This window comes from Pollicipes pollicipes, unplaced genomic scaffold, assembly GCF_011947565.3.
Source record: "Pollicipes pollicipes isolate AB1234 unplaced genomic scaffold, Ppol_2.1 Scaffold_6686;HRSCAF=7923_pilon_pilon_pilon, whole genome shotgun sequence".
NCBI classification, from domain to species: Eukaryota; Metazoa; Arthropoda; class Thecostraca; order Pollicipedomorpha; family Pollicipedidae; genus Pollicipes; species Pollicipes pollicipes.
Window position 1 is genome coordinate 13290563 of NW_023596921.1, and position 18580 is coordinate 13309142.

Genomic DNA, 18580 nt, shown 5'->3' on the forward strand with positions numbered 1-18580 from the left:
GGCAAACATTGTTAGAAGCTTTGTCGCGTCCCACCGCCTCCCCCCCGGCGCGACGCCTCAACATGTGGTGACATTTCGTAAAACCGACGGGGTTTTCATTAGACAATTGCAGCCTGCACCGGCCACCGCGCCGCCTTTCCGCTGGTTGGTTATCCGTGGGGTTGGTTGGTTATATCATATTTAACCCTGTTGCTCTGCCGTACCCCGCCCTGCGTTGGCCCCCCGCCGCCCGCTTGGCCACAAGTCCGCCGCGCCTGCGACCTCAGGCCGGACCTGAGACACCGTGCTGACATCACGCCCCCGCCCCCGGCCTCCGCAGGCACCTGAATACAGAGCACCGGCTTGATGACCGATCGACGGCGCACGTGCGCGTCCAGATGCAGGTGGTGCAGCAGATGGAGACCAACTTGGCCAAGGAAAAGGCACGCCTTTCGGCCATGATGGCGCATCTCCACATGACACGCGAGCGTATGGAGGAGGTGAAGACAGACCCGCCGGTGAGCCCACACGCCCCCAGGGTACCAACTATTGCATGCATGCATCTATTTTAGGATATGTGCCGCCCCTTTTGGATAACGAGGCAGCGCTTCGCGTCGGATGCCGGAGATCCATGCGCTAGCGATAACAATGGCTTTTTTGCTTTTCATGGCAGACGCTTTCCATTTCTACAAGTTGGGGAGAGGGTACGTGCGCACCTAGCTACCGCGTACCTGCTGGCTGCGCTCACCGGACCGGACCCTTCACAGATGGCGCCGAGCTTACCGCAGGTGAGCGCGGCCATGTTCCCGACGACGACGCCGCCCAGTCAGCTGCTGTCGGGCAATCCGTTCCTGCGCACGGCCATGCTGCACGCACCTGCGCGCGCCAGCATCGGGCCCAGCCGGCGCCGCGTCAACGACAAGCCCATGACCCCAGTGAGTACCGACACCTCGGTCACCTGTGGAGACGCGCCGACGGGTGCGGCAAGGAATTTTTACCCGCTATATGTTTTGGTCACATTTATTTCGTGTTGACTTTGGACCGGCACGGCGTTTGTTACACTTAAACGATCAAGTCACGCCGCTCGGCGATCAGTGCTGGCGGCGTCAGCCGGGGCGGGCTGCCGTGACGCGCACCACACGGCTGTCGTCCCCCCCACTGCAGCCTGGCTGAGCCTGATGCCGCTCCTTTCCCACTGTAGCCGGCTGCCGCCACCGGCCGTGTGCCGCCCACGCAAGCTGCTCTTTGTTGTGCTGTTGTCTGTCCGCCTGTTTTTCTTGGAGCCTCTCTAAGTCCCGGAAAATTCGTGTGCTTGTGGATCAATACTCTCGATCGGTGCGGCGCTTATCTGATACCTTGTTGTGCCCGCGACGAGTGCATGCAAACAGGCCCACCGCATTACTGCCCCTACTTGCGCGATTATTATGAACTCGGAAAGCTAAACTCATTACTATCCGGGCGGTCGTGCATATTTAATGCTGCCGCCCAGGCGGGCTGCAAAACACGCTCCTGTGTTTTGGCCGTATGCCGGAACAAAACACAACACAAAGACTGATGCATACTGCCCGACCGGCTGAATTATGATTTTTAAGTAAACATGCACTCTGGCGGGAATAACACGGACGTCAGGCAATGTCTGCGCACGAATAACACAAACAGCAGGCTGCTGAAAGCGTGGCCGGACTGGAGAGCCCGCGTCAAGCCCGCCCCGCTGTCGAGAATGGTTTAGCAACACTGCACTGCACTGTTTTGCGGTGGTAGCTGCTTTAATTGAATTGGCCGGTGCTCGCCGAGCTGCACGACTGCACTGGATATTGATTTAAACACGATCTCCCATGTACGCGTTCAACCCCGTCGTTCCGCGCACCAAATGCTGGCAACTTTACGCGCTACTCGGCATGGAGTCGGCTTCCGCCTCTCGTAAGGCAATCCCTGCACTGGAGCAGCTGAGCTGCTGCTTCAGCGGCCGGCCCCAGTGCGTGCCAGCGCATGCTAAGAGTCGCCGCGGCTGGCGGCCCCGCGCGGCTGCGCGCCGCGCGGCGCCGGCTCCGCCCGCTCAGGCGTGCGTCCCGCCCGCCCTCTGCCCGCGCTCGCTCGCGCCCTCTCTCCGCGCGCTATGACGCACTGTTTTGACGACCGGGCCGTATTGATTTGTTGTTGTGTGCTCTTTGTTTGCTGAAAATAGCCTAACAAGTAGGCGGCAGGCAGCGCGCGGCGGCGGCGCGGCGGGCAGGCAGTCAGACCAGGACCCTGCTGTGTGTCGTCTTCCTGGAGGCGTCGCGGATTGGTCGCTGTGCCGGAGAGAGGTAACGCGGTCAGCTGGGGCACCAAGTCACGATGGTAGCCGTCCCCTGGTCGGAGGCGGACCGGGGGATCAGTTCAGCTCGGGCCGGCGATCATTTGTCGGGGTGAAGATGGCAAAGGCGGTGGCCGGAGGACCGGAATTCGGTCGGGCTTGATGCGCCCGGTCTCACACCCCGCCTGCCGGATCGCATCGCATTGAAGCGCTCCGGCAATCCCTGCGGGGCCACAACTTAGCCATGGTATTCACGGCGTGAGTTACGTTCCAGGCGTGTATGAAAGTGCAATGCTTTCTACTATGTTCACCACGTGTGTGTGCCTCCCAGCAATTAAGCAGAAGCACTTAAGCTTAGCTGCGGGTAAGCGGGGGCAGGTTGAATGTGCCGGCTTGCAGGTGAGGGTGAGGCACGTTGATACGAATTTTGCTGTAATCGCCAATGCTCGGTTTTAGTTACACCTGTCTTATTTTAAATGGTGTCACCCTCAAGGCGTGACAACCCAAAGGAAATCTTACCAGCTTTTAGCCATGACAACCTTTTTGCTACGCCTCTCAATGTGAAATGGGGGAGAGCGAAATGCACAGTTAAGTGTTGTTTATCAAGAAGTCCCTTAAACCAGGCACGCTACACTGCGCGGGTCTGGTTGTTACGCTCCGTCCAGAAGTCAAAAGAAATTGTAAAACACAGCATATATATTTTTAGAAAAAGGAAAATGAAGTCGCTTCAAAACCGAGAACAATAATGAAGTGCTCCGCACAGCCATAGCCGAGAAAGGCAACGACAGTTGTTGATAGCTGCATTGGCACGACTCCTCTTCTCCATTCCCGCTCTCATCACGACAAAAATTACACCAACACCCAGTCGGTCGGCTTCTATATCGGCACACAGTGCACATGCCTCTTTCCTGCATCTTTGGCATTCAATCCACTGCTCACATGAGTAGGAATATCTCACGCTGCATAAAAAACAAAAGGTGTCCATGCTCCTTTTTAAGTCGCTGTCCTCCCAGCATTTTGCATTTTGACCTTCTGATTTTCTTCCTTCCCTTCGCCGATTTCATGTCATACTCGTCAAGCTTGTCTCGAAGGGGAGTGTCTGTCAAAATTCCAAACCTTCTCTTTTTTCCCCTGATGCTGGCTTCTGCGTTCGTGGCTGCACTTTTGGGAAGGACTTGATTGCCTCCGGTGTGATAACAATGCCGGAAGTCCCTGGCCGATCGCCGATCGATGCCGGCTGCTGAAGTCGCCGACGACGCCGACGTGCATCTTGTGCTGTAGAGCCCTCTGCTCCGCCGGACAATGTCAGACCAGAGCCTGTCGGCGCTTCACCGGACGCGGTCTGCCCAGAACCTGTCGGCGCTCCGCTGGGCGCTAGGTGACCAGACCGTGTTGGCATTACCCTCGGCGCGAGCCGACCAGAGCCAGTCGGTGCTCCACTGGGCGCTAGGTGACCAGAGCCTGTTGGCATTACGCTCGGCGCGAGCCGAACAGAACCTGTCGGCGCTCCACTGGGCGCTAGGTGACCAAAGCCTGTTGGCATTACGCTCGGCGCGAGCCGAACAGAACCTGTCGGCGCTCCGCTGGACGCTAGGTGGCCAGAGCCTGTTGGCATGACGTTCGGCACGAGCCGAACAGAACCTGTCGGCGCTCCACTGGGCGCTAGGTGACCAGACCCTGTTGGCATTACGCTCGGCGCGAGCCGACCAGAGCCTGTCGGCGCTCCGCTGGGTGCTCTGCTGCGGCGGTGGACATCGAGTGGTACGCAGCGAACCGGAGCAGCTGAAAGATTACCGGGAGGTGCTCTCGGTCGCAGTGCTTCATCACATCGTTGAACGACGCTGCTGTGCTCCCCTTTTTCTCTACGTCAGCCGCTACAGCTTCAGCTCCGCTTCAGCCTGTCGGAGTGAGGAACCTTGCAGCAGCAGATCGTAGACGTCATGCAAGCTTCTGAGCTAGCTTCAGTCCTAATCTTTGGACGGTTTCCTGCCCGGCAGTATGTCTTGGAACTGTTTCCTGCTCGGCAGCATGTCTTGGAACTTCGAACTCGGCAGCCTGTCTTGGAACTGATCGCTGCTCGGCTGCTGAGCTCCATGGCCCTCTTCTCGCAAATTGCGAAAAGGGCTTGCGAGATGAGGTCGTCGAAGCAGAATCGTATGTAAGATTAGTACGCTTTCGGGATGTTTAACTACTGCACCTACTGCTTAATGTATTGGCGTGCCTACATACCTACCCACATATCTACCAAATTATGGCGTATGCCACAACGGATGTAGACACTAGAACGCATCGTAAACGGACGGGAACGTTTTATCACTACGGTTGTGTTGCGCGGCTGCTGCCATTCGTTTGCGATGCTAGGATTCCCGCCAATATCCACGGGACGAGAAAACAGTATAAATATTTTTTCCGAAATGACGAAAAAGACTGAATCGAATGAATGCATTTTTGTATATTTTGCGCCGTAATATGACCTATGCAGTCAGTGCATCCAAAAACCCCATCCAAATTTCCGATTAAAGCGGTGCGCTCTTATATTGTTCTCATCTTATTTCACCTAAAAGCGGCCTCTGTGCTGCAACTCTCTGCAGCGACTGATCACTCTCCAGAAGCACACACCAGTTGGTTGCTAAGGCAACACTCATGCACATAATCGGTTGACGAGGCCTCTCGTGGTTTGGTTCAGCGGCGGCGGGCTCTATATCAACACGCCCTAGGTATCAAAATGCTCCGCTGCCTCCCACGGTACGTTATGCCGGACGGCTCGAGTTTTGATTTATTAACATGACTCCTTTTTGTCCAGACATAGCTGTTCGAGGTTTGCAGTTTTATGTGATATCCCAGTGGTGCAAGATTGAAGGTGTCGACCTGCCCGGCAGCGTCAGTGTACTCCTTATACTACAGGTCGAAAACGCAATCGTTCGGTACTCCTTACTTATAAATATATTGCGAAGTCCATAGGCGGTTCTTGATCGCTCACTTCCTGGACATTTACACTTTGCCGGCAGTGAGGGCCAGGCTCCCGAGCCGCTGTATCCTCTCGCGTGCTTTGTCCGGCCAGGGCGGGATAGTTCACCGGCGCGTCGGCGGGCCGCGGTACAGCGCCGCCACTGTCGGCGGCCCCGGCCGGCCGTGACGTCACAGCCGCTGGGGGCGCCCGGGGGCCGTAGCCCGCGGCGCCTGCCATGAGTCGGCTCGCTGCCCCCCGCGGCCGGCTCAATAATTGAACAGCGGGCGGCGCGTTGACCGCCGCCGCCGCGTAACGGCGGGTAAACACAAACTGCGCCGCGGCACGACTGTGCGCTGGCCGCTGCAGTCGCCGGGAGGGGGGGGGGGGGGGCACGCGTGGCCACCCACCGCCTGCGATCGCACGGGGGGGGGGGAGCTTTTGCTTCTGGTCAGGTCGATTGAGTAGTTCGAGGGAGATCCGTACCTTCTCCGAGAGGAAAATGGTGGGTGTCTGAACTGCTTTGATCCACGTACTGATTTGCTCGTCATCCGTTTGGCCTTGGTTTTGTTCGCTGTTTTCTCAAAGCCGAGCGTCACGGATGTACTGCGTCCGCGTTAGCGCCCGTCATTACTTGGCTCGGCTTCAAGGAAGCAAAGTCCACATGTTGGCTCTTGTTTGTGTGTGTCGAGAGCATTGTGAAATCTGCGTTTGGACGATTTTAAGATAGTTTTCTAATCAAGACACTGCATCTGAATACATTCCATAAAAACAACCTTTCCTTTACCGTGGCTTATCTTCATTTTTGTGGGAGCACATATATTGTGCCTTGTATGTTGTACAAGTGTAGTTATTAATGGTTTGCGTCAATTTTTACTGATGTTGCTTTGCAACTTGATACGGCCTCATCCCCTACCGTTCGCCGGCAGCCTGAAGGCAAATTACACTACAAATAGAACAGCAGGGGGCACCTAGCATCATTTCTAAGGCGAGGTAACATGTCTGTAATGTGGCAAACCACAGCTAGCATTACCCAATGCGAAAACTATTGATTTGCTCGCCTCCAGCTTCCAAAGCATTCTATTCCCTCACCTATTTCGTTGCATAATTCGGTGAAGCATGTGACTGTAGCGCAATCACACGCTTATGTTTTTACACTGCGCTGAAGTTATTACATCTCGCTGGTGATGCCTGAGTCCGGACGATTCTCCATAGACGGTAGCGAACCATAAGCCGAGTTTTTGGGGTGGGGCTGAGGCGACCAGCTCGTTTACCCGGCGCCATGCGGCGACGGCGCGCAGCGCAGTTGCGTGTGTGAGGCTTGGCTGACCTTCGCAGCACCTTCCCGTAGCGTGTAGTCGCGCCGGCGTACCGTGCGACCGGAGTGACAAACGGGTTGCATGCCCCACGCCGCTTGCAGTCCGCCATTTGAATGTGTACGGACCGTCGCCATACCTACGGCGCGCGCCGCGAACCTGCGTCCGCCAGCTGTACGTACAGGGTGCGGCGAGGGAAGGGGAGGCAGACTGTCGCTTTGGTCAATAGCAAATACAGGAGTGAGACTGTTTTTCGTCTAAGGGGATGTTTTCTTGTCCTAATGAGTGTTTTGCGTGAATCACCTCGCTTAGTCCCTGATTAAAAGGCGGAATCATTGCTAAGCGCATTTTAGCTCTGTATTGTGGAGTTTAACGACCGGTACAAAACAGCAGATAAGATTCACAACAAAAATAGTGAGTTAAACAAGCGGCAGGTGCTGTTTGGCCTGTAGATACTAAATTGGTTTGATTGTATCTGTTGTGTGTGAAGGAAATTAGGAGCTGTTTTCGGTTGTTGTCAAATCAGATTCGCATGTTTTTCCTTTTGAAGTGAGCGTTGAACAAAGGCCTTTTTACGCTTATACTTACCCTTCGTTCGCCTGCAGCCCGCTTGTTCAGGCTGATAGGCGCGCAGCACCTTACAAGGATGGGAGATTACAAGAACACAGCCTTACCCGTTTCTTGCTTTATAAAACATAGACATCAGGTCACACGCTGCCCTGTTCTGCCGTCCATCCCAGTTTTCGCGGTCAATCAGTCGATCGGATTGAAAAGTTTGATTTGTCAGCAATGAAAAAGGCAGTGAGTGGTGACAGTTCTCTCCATGCCGTTTATGTAATAGTTCCATAATTACGGCGGTCTTTTATTTTGGCTTTATGGCGAATAAGCGTATTATAGCACTATGTAAAAACGTGGCACGCGAAAGTTCCCATATGATGGATGCAGCACTGCGCAGAGCCAGCTGGCGGCGGCACGTGGATTGAAAAGCTGCTGGCTGCCGCAGGACCCGGCGGCCTGTCTTGGTGCGCTCGGGGTGTGGCGGCGGGTGTGGCCCGCGGCCTGTCTTGGTGTGCTCGGGGTGTGGCGGCGGGTGTGGCCCGCGGCCTGTCTTGGTGTGCTCGGGGTGTGGCGGCGGGTGTGGCCCGCGGCCTGTCTTGGTGTTCTCGGGGTGTGGCGGCGGGTGTGGCCCGCGGCCTGTCTTGGTGTGCTCGGGGTGTGGTGACGGGTGTGGCCCGCGCGGCCGTGGGCTGACGGACGGCGCCGTGTCTGCCCCAGGTCCGTACGAGGAGTCACCGGCGCAGAGGCGGCGAGCCGCCGAACGCTCCGGTCAGGACATCACAGAAGGTCAGTCTCGGCCTCGACCTGGCGGTGGGGCTCTGCTGAACGCCGATGGTCGCCTCGAGCTACGGTCCTTCCGTGCCTATCGGGTCGGTGGGACACCACCAATGCGTACCGTGGCGCGCAGCCCGTGCCTGTCGTACCAGCGGGGGACTGCCCGCGCGTGCCGTGGCGCACGGCTCGTGCCTGCCGGAGCGATGGGGGGGCCAGTGCGTACTGTAGCTCACGGGCTCTTGAAATGGCCCTCGGGTAACAGCTCGTCACAGGCCGTCTTTCCCGGGCGCGTACGAGATTGCGAATTTCAATCGGGATGTGTGATGAAGGGGAAATGAAGATCCACGCCCTCGGGGAACTCGCAGAGAATCAACACACCGAGCAAATGAAAGAGTTCGCGATTAGTTAAATTTGTGTTTGCTCGTTAGATAGTTTTTCATCCTGGCCCTCAGAAAACTTAAAATGTTATTCATGCAGTCGTCTTTTTATCCGTGGGGAATAAGCTGTGTGGTGTGTCCCAAGGAGACAAGATGGACAAATGTTTTTTGGTAATGTAAAGCGAGCAGAAAATGAAAGTACCGTAGTGCAGGCGCTGTTGAATAAGCAACGAGATCGTTTATATCAAGCTAATTTGCTTCTGCTGTCCTCGAGTGGTGAACTCAGGCAATCAGGACATTCTCAAGGGATGACCGTAATTCATCGTCAAGCGACAATAACTAAGTAATCGCCCTTCTCGAACTTAATAGCATTTCCTGCTCGCGAGCCTTAAATGACATAGTCATCTCCTTTTGATTAAAAATCTGGATGCGTGAACAAAAATCAGGACAAACAGAAAGAAGTTCCACGGGAAGGAAAAGTTTAGAAGGGATTATGCAAATGAGACGGCGAAATAAATTGTTTTACAACATTTAGCATTCTTCCGTATCATCCATCGCGATGCCACTCGCCGGTTTTGCTCGAAAGGAAAAATAGTGGCACGCATCCGTAATTCCCGGATGTTGTGAGACCGTTTGTCGTCGCGCTTTCCCCTGGCCCCGACTGAACGTGAGGCAATGCGCGTCGACTCACGCCGCGGTCCACGGGTCGGGTCGAGGCCGGTGTCACGTAACCCGGTGGGGAGCGACAGCGGGCTGGACGCCGGCCTGGGGACTGACGCTGGTGCTGCGACTCTTCCAGAGCTCGGTCGTAACCGCGACTTCTACCGCAGCACGGACATCCGGCCGCCGTTCACGTACGCCTCGCTGATCCGCCAGGTGAGGCCGACGCGGCAGGGCTGGCGTCGCGACGCGCCGGTTTGCTTGCTTTGTGAGTTGCGACAACAGTTAGCGGTCAGACGTTGCCATCGCGGAAACGACGCGACTCGCAATCTGCTGAAGAGGCTCGCAGCTACTTAACGTTCGAAGGAGCATGCAATTACCTTAAGGCCAAAGCATGGTATTCCCATATTCCTTGCAACCTGCTCCATTGACGAAACACTTTCCCGTCAAGGGACTATCACAGACGCAACAGGAAAGATACACCCATGAAGCCACTCTGACTGAATCTTGCAGAGACACGTACAATTGTAGTATGTTGATTGGTCCCAGTCACTTCACGGTCCATTACAAATATAACGCCGGCCGTCTGTAAGATTTGCACCTGTGTGTGGCGTTGTTCCAGGCGATTGTGGAGTCACCGGACAAGCAGCTGACGCTGAACGAGATCTATAGCTGGTTCCAGAACACGTTCGCCTATTTCCGCCGCAACGCGGCCACCTGGAAGGTGAGGCTCTGTCCGGGCTGGAGGACCGGCGGCAAGTCACTGCACTGGACCGCCGGGGGCCGGCAACAGCCACGTCACGTCAGGACGCTGTTGCTCGCATTGTGGTCAGGAATTATCGGGTCGGTTACTGAGCGAAGCACTTTGAGGTGGTAACGATCTGCGGTCGCTCGCATAGAGCAGCATTTGCCGCGCTGTGTGTGTGTGTGTGTGTGTGTGTTCGCGTTTATTGATTCACCGACTGCCTATGACGTTTATTTTGCCGAGGGAAGTCGCTTGGCTCTGTCAACAGCCGTCGACTACTGGCCATTGGACCTGGCTGCCGATTCTCTCCTTGTTTGCAGATGTGTATGCGTGCGTGTGTGTTTTCTGTTGGGTCTAATATAAATGCTAATCGTTCAGTTATGAATCGCGCATTTTCATTCGGGAAATTGTGCATTGCATTGATAATTGTTTGGCCTGTAGTTGTCGGAATGGTGGCTCCGCTTTGAAAACAGAGCACCCGCCACCAAACTGGCGAACAAAGCATGAGCAGTTGGAATGGAAGGGATGTCACAGCGTCGCGCTTAGAGAGCTAGTAGCCGACGTTAGGAGTGTCGTGGGTGGCCTTACATAGCATCCCAGTGGCGTCCCCAGCAGAACTCGTGTCAGACATTGTTGAGCGATAGGACTCGCCAAACGTTTTCAGAAGACTGGAGCCGGTAACTGCGCTTGTTGAGTCTTGATTGGCGTTATGTGTGGGTGTGACGAAAAGCTGTCGGCTGCGCCTGCATGATGTAAACACGCCGACGGGCGCCGACCTGCCATTAAGTAGCCACAGCCTTGCGCTAACCGGCGGTGGAAGTCGTGGCAGACGGCCCCTCAGCTCCACGGCCGGCGTCGCCCCTAGTAGTCAGCTTTGTTTGTGTTGTTAAAGCGTTGGTGACTTTCTGTTCATCTCGCCTCGGCCGTCTGGTGATTTTCTGTTTGTCTTGTCTTGTAGAACGCAGTCCGCCACAACCTGTCCCTCCACAAGTGTTTTACCAGGGTGGAAAACGTCAAGGGCGCCGTGTGGACAGTAGATGAAGTGGAATTTTGCAAACGTCGTCCGCAGAGGTCAACGGGGTATGTCTGAGGCGGTTTTGTTCCCCGAGGGCACGTCGACGGCAGCCACCTATAGATGAGATCGGCCAACTGAGGTGCCTGATATCGCTACCAGGTGGCTAAGGTCGACCTGCCGCCGGGAGGACACTCGCCGTTTTTATTCGGGCTTTTTCACACTCTGTGGCTTACTACTCCCACTGCCTGCATAGAACGCGATCCGCACCAACCTCTCCCTCCACAAGTGTTTCGTGAGGTATGAAGACGACTTTGGTTCGTACTGGACGGTCGATGATTCCGAGTTCATCAAGCGTCGCCATCTGTCACGAGGCCGTCCCAGAAAACTCGAGCTCGGCCCAGCCAAGGAGTAAGCGTCGCCCATTCCCCGCATGCCGAACCACCGCTGCCGCCGCCGCCGCCGCCGCCACCCGGGCACAGTGAGCCAACGTTCCCAGTCGCCGCCGCACTGCGGCGCCCCTGCTCAGTCGGCACAGACCGTCCTCACGGACCGAAAACGGCCGCGTGGGCCAGCCGCCAGCCCCGCCTCAGTCGCTGCTGGGCCGAGTAATGGCGCGCCTGGCTGCCTGGTACCAGCGAGCTGCGGGGTTTGATCGGCTCGGGCGTCAGGAAACCGCTCCCACGTTAGCTCACAGAGCCCCGAGACTTTGTTTGCTTGTTTGGTTGCGTGCGTTCCCGTCTGCTTCTTTTGTTTTTTGACAGTTAGAGACATTAACTAGTCATTATTCGATGCGATTTTTGTGTTCTAAAACGTTTCGAAAGTCGTTAGCAGTTTTTAACTGAGCTACACTTCCAATCCTTCCCCCGCTCGCTTATGTTGGGTGAACAACTAGCATAGCAATCAGTTAGCGATAGCTACTAACAATGAGGTTTGGAAAGGAAGCACAGCTGACAAACCAAATGAAACACTCGGTAAAGCTCGCATATTCTCAACCGTCTTGATCCTCTGTCGATTCTTCTTGCCTCTTTTTGCACCACATTTTTGTCCCACGCACTGTCCAAGCGCTTTGTCGGAAACATCTCGTGTGGTGTGTTGTCACCGATATATTCACATATCGGAGAGCCATTTTTGCCTTGTCATATTGACTTGGCCTACTGCATTTGTTCTGCTGCACGTATTTCCCTTCCAAACACGGTGTTGGCATGATATTCGTGAGTGTCTCTAGCTAGTGCGTGAAGAATACCCAAATTCTTTTCATGTAAAGGCCACGCATGCATGAACTCATCTTCCTTCCTTTTAAGCAGCGTGACTCTACACTCAGCCAAGACAAATATCATAATCCTTTTGATTGCTGCAAATTTATCAACATCAGTAGGATATGGCGCCGGTGTCTCTCATATACAAACACGTCAATACAGTAAAAATTGTCAAACTGCAACGCTAGGATTTTCGAGTCACCGTGTAAATATGTCAAAAATGTTCTCATAGTCTAATCGCAGTTGATGAAATGATTTCGGCACAAGAGTAAGCCAGTTTGTTACCTGACGTCTTCCCACGAGACAGGGATGCCATTGAGTGAGGCGGTGGGCGCGCCAGCGGAGCCGCCAGCTGGCGCGGGCGCACTGACCTTGATCGGCCGTCCCGCAGGCAGGCGCGCAGTCCCACGCTCTCCAGCAGTCCCACACTGTACGGGGACGCCATCAACGCCAGCCTACAGGTGCGCCGCCGCTCTGCCAGCCGGGACGGCTCCCCCGAGACCCGGGACGGACCGCCGCCGCCGCCTCTCACGGGCCGCTGTTTTCGAACCGGGCTCGCCCTGTTGACGGTTGATGGGAGACGGTCGTCCGGTTGATGGGAGACGGTCGTCCGTTCTCCCCAAGCGACAGTGATTGCCGTCATCATCGCATTGTCATCGTGGGGGATGGCAACGTTAATGGCCTTAGCCGGTAAATACGTAGTAAGGTAGGACCAGCGTGATCGTCTCCGCTCCGCTAAGTTTGTTTCGGAACACCGAGAGGGGCCAACGTAGCGGTTGGTTGGTTCAAACGCAGTTGTGTATTGTATACATTCCTAGAGGGTGTTCGACCTCGTATTCTAGCCGCGTCCAACACCACCCGCTTCTGGCGTTTCCCAGTCGGCGTTGGCGGACTCCACGCTGCCGTTCATGACGAACGCCGCGGACCGCCTGCGGGAGATGCGCGAGCGGGAGGCGCCGACCCTGCTGGGCATGCACCGGCGGTCACCGTCCCCCAGACAGTACCGGCACGCCAGGTACGTGCCCCGCCCAGACAGCACGGGGCTAACAGATGCCAGGTGCCTATTCTATTTACGTTCAGTTCCTATCTGCATTTCAGCCAACAGCGGGCGGCGGAAGCCGTCATATTGGACTAAAATTGCCCATACAGCGACCCTTCAAGTCAGTGACTTCCCATCGATCTGGTGGCAGGTTATATCAGACAAACAGTACTGTTGCAGACCTGTCGCAGTATGTGATTGCGTCTTGCGGCATCCTCGGCACATGTTGACCCGGCCGTTTACGCGCTGTTTGCAGCCCCAGCCCGGACCAGGACTCCCGCGGTCCAGCCATGGACATGTTCAGCCAGCCGCTGGTCAAGTCCGACTATGACGCGGCGCACAGTCCCGATCCGGACTCGCGCGACGGTGGCGCCACCCGCGAGGGAGCGGCGGCGCCCCCCATCAGTCGCGCCGAGGTACGGGGAGTCTTGGGTACAGGCGTTCATCGTGTTACGCATTACAGTGCCGCTCTTTCTGGCCTGTGATGTGATGCACACAAAACTGACGGCCTGGATAAAGTGCGCAACGTTCGAAGTTGCGTATGTACGTTGAACCGTTGGGAAACCAAAGGCGCTAGTGCTGACCAACATTTTTATGATGGATGATTGCTTCTGGCGCATCACCGTAGCAAGCGCGCTCACTTCCATCTCCGTCCAAAGCATGAGCGACACACGCCGACCGGTGACCGAGGCAATGCGCTCCGCAGAACCTGAGCATGTCGCTGATCAAGTCTGAGTACGCGGACGGCGGCCAGACGATGGCGGAGACGGCGACGGCATGAGTCCGCACGCCCCACCGGCCCAGCAATACCTGGGGCCACGCGGCGCGGCGCCTGGCGCGGCCCGTGACCAACCTGGCGCGCTCCGGTGCGGCCCGGAGGACTGCCGCCTAGCGGCGTCGATGTGTGCTATCGTGTGGCCAGGTCGTCAGTAGATGGCGCCACTGCGGCGCAAGGACGCTCTCTCGCCCTCCGCTGTCTCAAATCAAACGTATTCTCGAGGGGCGTTCAGGTGCGTGTACAATGTACAATCGCCGCCACCGCTCTGTTTGGGTTAGTTGTGTTTGTCGGGTGCGCGTGCGCACCGGGGAATGCCGCCGCGGGTTTTTGTACCTGTGTGCATGTTGTGTACAGTTGTTCAACCTCATCCTACGGGTTTCGTTGCGGAGAGCCACGTGTCAGCTCACCGCTTGCAGGCGCAGTTTCCTTGCGTTTTTTGTGTTACCACTCGCCTGTCATCAGCCACCCTCCCGAAAGCCTGCCGGTACGTCTCGCTCGGAGGCCGCCCGCAGTAGCTCCCTGTCGGTACACCCAGTACAAAGCTTGCAGAGATGCGTGTTGATGCCATAGGATCTCCCGGCCAGCCCTCCGCGCGGCTGTCCGCCGCCATGGCGGACTCCGCGCCCCACTCCAGTGCAACTCTCCATAACTAGTGTCGTTGTGACAACCATTTTTGTACGGCTCGACAGTGCAGAGGCGTCTTAGGACGCGAGGGCGTGAGGGCAGGGACAGCCGGGCTGACGGCTGCCGAGCTGGTATTTTAGCATGGTTGTTTTGGGGCCTCGACTTCGGTGGGCCGCGCTTTGAGCTTAGGAGCGGGCCGCGGCCTCGTGGCGGCTGCCGCCGGGGATGGGGCTGAGCCCCTGGCAACGCGCGCGTTAAGGGCCGCCGGCGTATCAGGGATCATAAATCGGGTCAACTCGGCCGCCCTGTGCTGCCACCCTCCGGTCGGACAACAGTGTGTCCTCCGTTCTCCGCCGCGCCCGTATGTTTGCGTCTGTCGTCGGTTCTGTTTCCCAGTATGTCTGCTTGTGCCAATGGACCTCCCGGGAGTCTCGTGCATTTTGTGTTGACACATTCCTTTCTCACGCCGCCGGCGCCGCGGCGTGCCTCACGCCGGCGCGCCGGACGCGCGCGCTGCGGCGTGCCTCGCGCCGGCGCGCTGGACGCGCGCGCCACGGCGTGCCCCACGCCGGCGCGCTGCGGCGCCTAGCATGCACATTTCGGTTTCGATGTGGCCGCGGTCGGCGCCGTTCGTTGAATGTTATGTATTGTTCACTTGACCACTGGATTCTCCGAGGCGCAACTCTCCTTGAAAGTGCTTTAGATTCCCCAAACAGCCGGTTGACAGCCAAAGACAATCAAAAACTGTGTACATTTTGTAGCTGTGTACCACCATAGCCCCCGAAATTTCCATATGGTAAGCAATAACAGTTACGCGCTAAATTGTTTCATGGCGCAATACCTCCACCTGTTGTGACCGCTGAAGCTTTTAGTTCCTAGTTCTGTCACATGTGTCAGCTCGGAGGAGATAGGTGGAGGAGTGGTTGCCCTCCATATCAGCCGCCTGTCAGTAGTACAGTGGTTAACAGTAGACAATAAATGCTTCTCCTCAAACCGTGTCTGCCTGGGCAAAACCCTTCCGAGCAGCGGAATCGTTGGAACCAAGCGCCGACTTCACCTGGATCACACGCCGAAGCTTCACCGCTACGCAGGTCAACGGACATCACGCCAGCTTCGTTTCACAAGCGGGTATGATAATACTGCATAAGACAGCAGTTATGACCAACCACGATCCTTTTTTTAAAATTTGTGAAGCTAATAGCCTTTTATACAATGAACGGTCCTTTTAAATGTTTTGTGACTGTGTATGGCACCTGCTTTGATGCGCCTCATTCAAGTTTGGTGAGTAAGAGCGGTTTAACAGAACAGTGTGTGTGTGGGGGGGGGGGGGGCAAAATGACTGCTGCAGTCGACGCGCTCCTAAAAACCCAAGTACCGTGCCACAAAAGAGCATCTGTTTCTGTGTTTCTGTACGAATCAATCGCGACGCCACACGATACCCTGCCCGCGAAACACCAGCGTCGAGCCGTCGCCCCTCACCGCATCAGTGATCCATGATCATCCGTGTATGGTCGCGACGTTCAACTTGACCAGGTCACCGCAGGCGTGGCAAGACGCCAATGCGTTCAAAATTGCGGGCGGCACATGTGAAACCAGTAACTTTGTCCGACAAGCATGCTTTCGCCTCACAACTTGTCAAAGCTGGCGGGCGAGCAGCAAAACGCTGAAATAAAAGATACCATGTCTTTCAATAAGAAGTCCCAGCTGCCCCCAGCTGATGCCATTTGTAGGCCAGCAGCTTCGCAGCTCCTGAGCAAAGGATGGCGTCTTAACTAGCAGTGAGGCGTGCAGCCCACTTTTATGCTTTCTGAAGATGGGTCAACTCCAGTGGTCTGGGGTGAACCACCTCATTCCAACACCACACCCACGAATAGCTCGGTACAAAATGAGAATAGCATGTGATCCCACGCGACCGAAACACTAGCCTGATAGGCTAAATCTTTGGAGATGTATGCATTTCTAAATAAGTATGCAAGTTTTCCCAGATGCATTGGGAAAGTCCACCTTTTACTGATGTCAGCACAGGGTTCTACTGTTTTTACAGCAAAAACTCACCAGATGACGCGAAAACCTCTGCGAAGAGCGCTTCAAAAGCAGCGCCATCCAAATCCATGCTCAAGCGATATTGGCACCATGCTGCAGGCAGGCACAACTAATGTGGGCGAACCAGGGTGCCGGCGTGTGGGTGATTGGCTGCATAAACCATCCGATTCATCATTCGAATTGTTCAAGGTAATTATTTTGAATCGTTGCATCACATGACAGCCCGTCCAGCATCGATGACGCCAAGGACATTGCTGATTACGCATCCTGTTACGTGGTACACCCGTGCGCTCCGAGGTGTCTTGCTTTGGATATCACTCCCACACGAAGTTTGTGGGGCTGAATCCTCGCGCCTTGGGACTCTCTCTCTCTCTCTCTCTCTCTCTCTCTCTCTCTCTCTCTCTCTCTCTCTCTCTCTCTCTCTCTCTCTCTCTCTCTCTCTCTCTCCCTCTCTCTCTCTCTCTCTCTCTCTCTTTCCCCATCTCCCTCTTTCTCTCTCTCGGTGTCGCTCGCCGGTGGTTTCTGGTCTACCTGCACAGCCAAAAACTTTTCTGTTTTTAATATGCGATAATTATTTATCCAACTTATTAAATAAACACGAGCATGATCCTGCTGCAAATCAGCATACTCGCATGCAAAGGGGCGTAAGCTTACATCCTTAACGCGCTCTCGTATAACTTCATGTTCACTTCTTAGATAGCATTGCCACCGATGAACCCGTGAAGCGCCATAACGCGAATTAAGCGCCCCGCAGGGACGTATTCGCTTAGTAGCCCCGGGGGAACGAAACCTCTCCGTACAAAATCTACGACATGCATTACGCGCTGGCACATGTCGGCAATTGTCCAGCATCCTGTCGGCCTGTCCAGCATCGATGACGTCAAGGACATTGCTGATTACGCATCCTGTTACGTGGCACACCCGTGCACTCTGAGGTGCCTTGCTTTGGATAGCACTCCCACACGAAGTTTGTGATGCTGTATCCTCGCGCTTTGGGACTCTCTCTCTCTCTCTCTCTCTCTCTCTCTCTCTCTTGGTGCCGCTCGCCGGTGGCTTCTGGTCTACCCGCAGGCAAAAACTTTCCTGTTTTTTATATGCGGTAATTATTTTAAAAAACGCGAGAGCATGATCCTGCTGCAAAGCAACATACTTGCATACAAAGGGGCGTAAGCTTACATCCTTAACGCACGCTCGCATAGCTTCACGTTCGCTTCTCAGATAGCGTTGCCGCCGATGAACCCGTGAAGCACCATAACGCGAATTAAACGCCCCGCAGGGACGTATTCGCTTAGTAGCCCCGGGGGAACGAAACCTCTCCGTACAAAATCTACATGCATTATGTGCGCTGGCACATGTCGGCAATTGCATGCTCTAGCTGGACTGCAAACTGGATGAAGAACACGTGCCATTTTGTGCGATGCAATAAACCTCGCACTGCGACGCTGTCGATACCAATATTTGAGTTGTGGCCCTCCCTCGCCGCAAACTCCTGCATACACCTGCCGCCTTCCACACGACTGCGCTGTTACGGTGCCCTCGCGCCGTAGCGCCGGCTGAATAACGTCGAGCCGCGTTTGCACAGCGCAGGCAAGTGCCTCAAGACAGTTCGAAACTGCCCTGTGCATTCCATTGCCCAATCCCTTGAGAACCGTCAAGACGGTGGATCAGGGCACTTGCCGACAAGCTCGGTGTTGCGCTAAGGGGTTCAGCCGGCTCATTTTCGGCCAGGCTTCGACTGTAAGTGGCGTTGGTCCAACAGCAGCGCCAGATCAAAGGCCAGGCTCCTGACATCCGACACGTCAATGAGCGCCAACTACAAAAATACGTGCATTGTTGGTTCAAACACATCCCACATTCGTAACCAACTTCCGCATGGCGCAAACGGTAGCCGACGGCGCGGAAAACCTTCAGTCTTCCGCTCGGTTACAGCCCCCACAATGCACAAGTAACTATCCGTGTAACAATGACGTCCATGGGAAGACCCGAGTATACGCCACACAGTGCCGATTACAGCTAACGTGGTAACATGGACCCATACTCATGCTAGATAACAGTCATGACGGACCCTCCAGCGCGGGATGTGTAACGGATGACCGTACGCTAACATCTTTCGGAGTGTTGGGGCACCTCGCTCGGGCGCCACCCTCCGTGCCAAGTGTCAGGTTCGCCCTCC

General features: G+C 55.5%; 1 protein-coding gene across 1 annotated transcript; it reads left to right on the forward strand.

Annotated features, from left to right (window-relative positions):
- The first annotated feature begins 62 nt into the window (after nucleotides 1–62).
- On the forward strand, nucleotides 63–14834 carry LOC119107936 (forkhead box protein P4). The gene is made up of 12 exons (XM_037231530.1): nucleotides 63–67; nucleotides 320–497; nucleotides 747–914; nucleotides 3626–3797; nucleotides 7814–7882; nucleotides 9047–9123; nucleotides 9530–9631; nucleotides 10921–11075; nucleotides 12315–12384; nucleotides 12802–12938; nucleotides 13219–13378; nucleotides 13669–14834. The coding sequence occupies exons 1-12, from the start codon at nucleotides 63–65 to the stop codon at nucleotides 13741–13743; spliced, it is 1368 nt and encodes a 455-aa protein (XP_037087425.1). The 3' UTR covers nucleotides 13744–14834.
- The last annotated feature ends 3746 nt before the right edge of the window (nucleotides 14835–18580 follow it).

Excerpts from the sequence above, each read along its gene's own strand:
- LOC119107936 (XM_037231530.1), top strand. Across the intron at positions 915-3,625 it reads ACGACAAGCCCATGACCCCA|AACCTGTCGGCGCTCCGCTG; the intron begins GTGAGTACCGAC and ends CGGTCTGCCCAG. Across the intron at positions 12,939-13,218 it reads AGACAGTACCGGCACGCCAG|CCCCAGCCCGGACCAGGACT; the intron begins GTACGTGCCCCG and ends CGCTGTTTGCAG.